The sequence below is a fragment of the Carassius auratus genome, chromosome 1, assembly GCF_003368295.1.
Source record: "Carassius auratus strain Wakin chromosome 1, ASM336829v1, whole genome shotgun sequence".
NCBI classification, from domain to species: domain Eukaryota; kingdom Metazoa; phylum Chordata; class Actinopteri; order Cypriniformes; family Cyprinidae; genus Carassius; species Carassius auratus.
Window position 1 is genome coordinate 3,084,498 of NC_039243.1, and position 7,281 is coordinate 3,091,778.

Below are 7,281 nucleotides of genomic sequence, written 5' to 3' on the forward strand. Positions count from 1 at the left end.
TTGTGATACTTCACTATTACACAAGGACAAATTCATGCAGTGCTAAGAATATTAATTTATATATATATATATATTAGCATTATATATAACTAATTAGCCGAAATCAGTGTAAAAATGTCCTCCTCACCCCCGTATCTTGCTCCTCATGTGCTGGACATCAGTAATGTGCGTGCTCTTGGTTTTAATGCAGTACAAGATCCACGTTGATCATTCCTGCTACATTCTCAGTTATCCCTTAAGTGTTTGTAACAATAAAGCCCATGACACCATCTTGTAATGCAGAATAATTAATCTTGTAACTCCCTGTATTTCACAAAAAATGTGCATATTTGTTACTAAAATATAAAAAAATACTTTCTGGTGTACTGATGTCCCAAATGTTATTAATCCGATCAAAAATGTTTATGTCTTAAATAAAAAAATAATCCCAATAATTAATATGTCGTTTTTCCAAGTCTGAAATAAAAACATATGAGCCTACCTAGTAAAATGATGTATTTACCAAGAATCTTCAGAACACAATATTCACCATTTTCATTTTATTGAAGCATAGACTATAAAGTTGATAAAGTAGCATCAAGACAAATAAGATTCAATGAAAATAATTATCATCAAAGATACATTAACCTCATATATAAATCAGTTCACACAGATGAGTGATGAAATGTCCTTCAAAGTCACACAGTCCCATCCAGTCAACTGTGATACAGATCATGTGATACATATAAGACATGTGATACTGTTCCAGAAAATAATGATTCCCATCATCACATCTAAACTGGTTTCATCTCCCCATCGTGATCATCTTCTCTCGTGTCTGGAAACAGTTTGTGGTTGATATCCAGCACTGATGTGGTGTAGCTTGTTCTCATCCAGAGGATCTCTCAGTCCTAACATCCCAGACCTGGTCAAAGTGAAACACACAATGCAGAAGAAGTTGTTTAATGAACAGAGAGTTCAGCTTATGTTCTGTGTGATTTTAGTAGGGTGAGCAACTATGACCCTTGTAGTACTGTACACTTACCATTCTTCAAGCTGTTTGAGACCTTTTGAGAAGCTTTTTCTCTGAAGAGAATTTACCACATCCTCTTCTTTCTCTCCTTTCAAGAGCATCACTTGGTCAAAACCCCTCATTTGGCTGATGAGATCATCTGTACAAATAAAAATACTGCAATAAATGTCATTCTGCAAGAATTAAGAAAAAGTTACAGAAGCAAAGGTCTTGCTCATGAGACTGCATTAGCATGTGTAGTTCTCAGAGACTCTAGAACTGATCTAATGTTGCAGTAAATGTGTTTTTTTCCTCTAGAATCTTTCTCCAAAGTTCCTGACTTCTCTCACAAATGTGTTTTAGTCTGTGCAGTGTAAGACCTGGCTTCAAACCAATCAACTATCAATTCACAATTAATAACATAACATTTACAAAACAATGAAATAATGCCAATTGGTATTTATATCAACTAAACCAATTTCATGATACTTGTCTGCTTTTAAAACAGGTGGTGTGTTTTTAAAAACATAATATTAAAAATGTCCAGTCACACTTTGCTAACATGCTGTAATTGTAATAGTATAAAAAGAAATCAAGGCTGACATGACCAGTTCTGTGAGAGATCATCATAAAATGTTGTATAACACAGCATTGCTTCAACACACACATACCAGAGGACTTCTGTTTGTTTGGGCTCAAGATGGCCATCTTCATTCCTCATCCTGAGCAAATCATTTCCTTGGTTTCCTTACCTCTTCTGTGAAACAAGAAAATCTCTACTTACTCTCTGTGCAATTAATATTGCTCATTAAACATAATTAAGTTAATTTAAAGTAAGATTCAGACCAGAGCATTTGATGAGTAAATGTTGATTAAAAAATATTCTAAACAAATGTACCTGGGAAGAGCTGATCATGGCAAGATTCGCTGAGACTCAGTAATAGCTCTTTTAGTTTTTAGGAAGGTTTGTGAGGGTTGGCTCTTAAAATAGCTGTTGAGCTCGATATTTTAGACCTGAAAAAGAAGAACAGCATTATCTGGAAAAAATCCTGTAAGACAGAAGGAAGGACATATTATTAATTACGTGCAGCTTGTACATTACACCTCTGTAAAGATGCTGTATAATTAAATGTTAAATGCATCCATTATTGAAAGCAAGTAATTTATAACAAGCTATAGTCATATGAATTCTTTTGATAGTGTCAGATGAGACCGTCCTGGGGCTTGTAAAATATCATACAAGTGTTAAACTGGATTATTAAGACTGTGATGTGTTTAGGGATCTTTTTTAAGACTTTGACCCTGTCCAGATACCCACACTTGCAGTCTTGGCCGCTTGAGAGTGTGTGTACGTGACAGTGTGTGCACAAGACTGTCCCCGGTCTTAATAATGCCAAAGCACAGCGTCCTTAACACACACTAAACCTCTCCAATACTGCTCCGGAGCACTATACAAAGCTTAGTGTATCCCATCATGCATCATGTTTTGGAATAAATCGTCAGACTTTTTGCCGAGATCTCACAAGAGGTCATGGAAAGGTGTCCAATGTACAGTATGTGAAATATTGATAATTAGATATTAAAAATCTCTGTAAACACATAAGTGTCCCATAAGGCAGTGGCTCCCAATCCTGGTCCTGGAGAACCCCAACACTGCACATTTGAGATGTCTCCCTGATCAAACACACCTGATTCAACTCATCAGCTCATCAGTGAAGACTCCAAGGCAGATAAGAAAGACACCAAAACCGTGCAGTGCTGGGGTTCTCCAGGATCAGGATTGGGAAACACAGTCATCAGGTCATGAAAAGTTCGACACACACTCGTGGTCATCATGCTCACTCGAACACTAGGCCAAATACAGGAAAGACTTCAAATAAGTAATCAAGTGGTCAAGTGAAAAGATGGCAAGTGTGGGTATTTGGACAGTGCAACAGTTTAAGAAACAACAAATGCTGTACAAATTATAACAGCAGGAATTTTTGATAAAAGAGACAAACTATCACAGACTTACTGCTGCAAATATCTGCCTCCGCAGCTTTCTGTCTTCTCCATTTCTGAAGGAATCCCTCTCCAGAAACACCACTGGGCTGACTGCCTTTACGTCTTTTCAGAGAAGAGAGAAAATAAAATTGAATTATATACAGAATGTTAATAATGATCTGTGAGCAAAATATATATGAAAATAAATATATATATATATATATATAAACTGATATGAATGAACTGCAAGATGGAAAAATACATGTTTTATTATTTATTTTTAATTTGATTTTTTTTTTTTTTGGATTCACATTAAAAGGTATTAAAAGCATGGTACAGAACACATGATTACTGTGATATCTGTCATATAAAAGCACATAAAAACACTAACATTACAGTGATACAAACATAGCTGGTTTGGTGATTATTGTATTGTTGTATTGATTATTAATATATCATAGTAAAACTACAGTTACAGTTAATGTCCCATTTACTGTGTTTTAACTTCACATTTCATTTATTACTATTGTGTCGTGATTACCATGATTTTACTACAAATACAACTTACATCATTGATCCTGAAATTAATAATAATATAAAACGGATCGAAGGTCTATGGCACGTCACGTGACAGATAGAGTTTAATCACACTAATTAGCAGCTGTGTTCATTTATTTAAACGCAATGAAACTCAAAGACAGCCGCGGATGACCGATATAATACAGCGATTAAACATATGGCACTAATCTGATTAATAAAGAAGACAGAATACATTTGATAAAAGGCATTAAAAGAGCGTATATACGACTACTCACCAAAACTGTGGAACTGATAGCAAGTATCGCGCGATGTGTGCTGAATGAGACTTCTTGAACGTGATTTCATAGCGATAAACATCTCATGTCCTCGTGTCGAATTCTGACGCCAAAAGTTTCCCACTGAAAGCAATGAAGGTCGTAGTGCTTCGATAGTCGACGCCGAGAGGCACATTTGGCGTCATAAACGTGACGCTAGGGGCGCTTGACCATGCTTCGGTTTTTGACGCCTTTGGAGTGAGAATGGGTTGAGACTGTGCATGCTGATATGTTCAAGAGCTCTTTGTGCTCAAGTGAAAAGCATTGGTAAAAGGAAGCTAATTTAGTTTGATGTGCTAGATCAGGGGTGTTAACTGACATAGAAACATGGGGCTTCTGAATAAATCATCACAGAGAAGGAGTTTCATGTATCAGATTAATCTTAAAATGTCTCACTGCAAAATAATGTTAAGATTGTCCACATGGCTGAATGAATAAAGAAGCAACATATGCATGTGTCTTATCTTACTGACTGAAGCAAGCCTTCTACCACACAGAAAATATTTATATCTGTAGATTTATTAAATCTTTACAGCAGCTGTTGATCATTGTCTGAATTCACTCATTAGTGTTCATTATCTCTGTCAGGTGCACTATATCAGTGAACTCATGAAGGGAATAGTGAATGAGGGTGTAGGGTGTGATTTGAAACACAGTCTCTGAACCCTGATTATTTACAGCATACTTTCTCGAAAATGACAAATATTACTCAGATTTTAACAGCACTGTTACATATATGTGTCACTCTCTGCCAGAATCTCCCTTTTTTATACAATACATATGTTAATGTTAAAACGCCAATGATCTTTAAACATGCTATCATGAATGTCTTCCTCCGAGTCTTCTTGAACATCTCAGTGGTGTAGTATCCTTGATTCGTCTCAACTATTGAGTGGTTGATTTTCTCCAGCAGTTCACGGACTTGAGTTTGATCGTTGTTCTCCACGTTACTGAAGGCATGATACCTTCCCTCAAAATCAGCCACTAACTTCTGCAGCTCGTGGTGTTCCTGCAGAAAGTCTTCTAAAGGTTTGTTCAAGTGATCGGCTCCTGTGAACAGCACCATGGTGAATCTCTTAACATCTTCTCCAAAGTTCTCCTCAATCCACCTGACTGTGTTTTTCTCCTCGTCTGTGAATCTCCCGAGTCTGATGACCAGCAGAAACACATGAGGACCAGGAGCAGACATCTGCAAACTCTTCTGGATCTCAGTCTTCAGGTGTTTTTCACTCATGGCTGTGTGAAACAGTCCAGGTGTGTCGATCACGGAGATCTGATTTGCTCCGGTCCTCGTTCTTTCTTGTAAACAGTGTGTGGTTGTAGGCCCAGCATAGTTACTGACTCTGAACACATCTCGACCCAGTATAGTGTTTCCTGTCGAACTCTTCCCTGATCTAGTTTTACCCAGCAGAACAATCCGCAGATCTTCATCCACTGTGAAAATAAATAAATCAATAAATCCAAAATGTATATATCACGATAAATGCACCCTTTACAGTTCACATTTGTATTCATGATATACTCAGAACATACCATCCACTTTATTTTACAATAAAGAAGTCTTCATATTCATTAGCCACAAACACACACACACCTATAATAAAGTGCAGCAAACAACAAAACTATTTGTGCAAACAGACCAGTGTGCTTCTGATTATGACAATACATTATAAAAACTTCAGTAACCTCAGTGTACTGCTGAGGATGAATGGGAACAGGCAGAGACAGGGGTCTGTGTGCGATCTGTGTGTTTGATGAAAACGAAACCAGCACACAAACAGGCACAATGTATCCAATGCATTACTAACAACATCTGGCAAAGCAAGACAAACAGCGGCAAGCAAGCTTAAAAACACACATCCGGGGAAAGGAAATGAAGGGGAAAGACTACAAACATGAACATAAAACTAGAAATACAATTTGAAGGTCCATGAACACAGCACATGGTACTATAAACCTTGCACATTAAAGTTACAACTAACCGCATCATTATTGCGTTAAGAGTAAGGTGCATAACTGCTGTGTGTACAGTAGGGCTGCACAATTAATCGAATTTGTAATCGCAATTACAATTACAGATGACACAATTATGTAATCGTTTAAAGGCACAATTACACACAAAAAAAGTTCACTTACATCATTCTGTGTGCATAAGATATGTTGTTGTTCTCTCTACAGATTATCTTAAGGGTTTTTTTCCCAATTGTTTGAATTTCTTTGTTTTAATATAACAGAATACCATGCATATATTTACTTTGGTTTGGTTTCTCAGAAAAAAATAAAAATAAAATAATAATAATTATTATTATTATTATTATTATTATTATATATATATATATATATTTCTATATTCTATTATATATATATATATATATTATATTTATTATTTATATATATATATATAATATTTGAGGCTTAAAAAAAGAGTGGAAGGAAGAGTGTTTTCCGCTGGTTTATTTTGATATAACAATATGGCATGCAGTGGCTTCAAACAATGGCATAAAGCTATTAAAAAAATTATTCAATCTAAATTGTGCTAATCGTAATATATAATCGCAATTACAATTTCAAGGGAATAATCGACAATTATGATTTTTGTCATAATCGTGCAGCCCTAGTGTACAGTGATGTTAGTTTTTAATCAATCTCACTGTAAGACACTGTGGAAGGCAAGCCACGATGTTGCTCTCATTCGCTGTAAACAGACTACTAGTAGTGTCCAGACTCATGACACTTAACAAAAAGCCCAGTGTAGCTTTAATTATTTCTAGAAGCACTGACTGGAGTAACCAATGACGACTTTGTTTCCTGGTGGATCATAAATAAACCTTTAAAAAGACATCATGAGCAAACTTACTCGGTGGAGTTGACCGTGTTAATGTATCGTACGCTCGGGTCTGTCCTCACGCGATCGGCAGGTCTCAGGTGAGCGACTGAAATAAGGTGTGTTCAGCTTGAACCGCGCTGCGCAGACCGATCAAAGCCACTCCTCTCGTCTTCTTCTTGTTCAATGTATAATAACTCATTAGGAGTATGATCGCCACCTACTGTACTGGATGTCAAGTAAACTTATGCTGAGTCCCAATTCGCATACTATCCGTCCTAAATGGTATGCGAAACTAGAATTAGTACGTCCCAAATCGTAGTATGTTGAAAAGAGTATTCCAAAGATACCCGGATGGTCTACTATTTCCGGTTAGAATTCGAAGTGCAGATCAATGCACACTCTAAGTGCTAATATTGCCCAAAACCAATTGCGTGCGGGAGGGAGGAGCTTTGCGATGACTTTGCGGTGATGTAAACATGGCAGCCGGATGCAGCAGCGGAGATGCGCCCTCAGCTTTTAAGTGTAAGAATTCAAATGTTTAACCCTAATTAAAGTTATATTTTATTTTGTTACACACATTGCACATGAACGTCAGAACCAGTCGACTCACAAATGACCTGCGTTTG

At 36.7% G+C, this 7,281-nt stretch overlaps 1 protein-coding gene across 1 annotated transcript; it reads right to left on the minus strand.

Annotated features, from left to right (window-relative positions):
• Positions 1–4,046: 4,046 nt before the first annotated feature.
• On the minus strand, positions 4,047–6,810 carry LOC113115308 (GTPase IMAP family member 8-like). Its single transcript, XM_026282827.1, has 2 exons — positions 6,686–6,810; positions 4,047–5,262 (listed from the first exon to the last, which is right to left on the minus strand). Coding segments are annotated over exons 1-2 (726 nt in total). The 5' UTR covers positions 6,687–6,810; the 3' UTR covers positions 4,047–4,537.
• Positions 6,811–7,281: the final 471 nt, after the last annotated feature.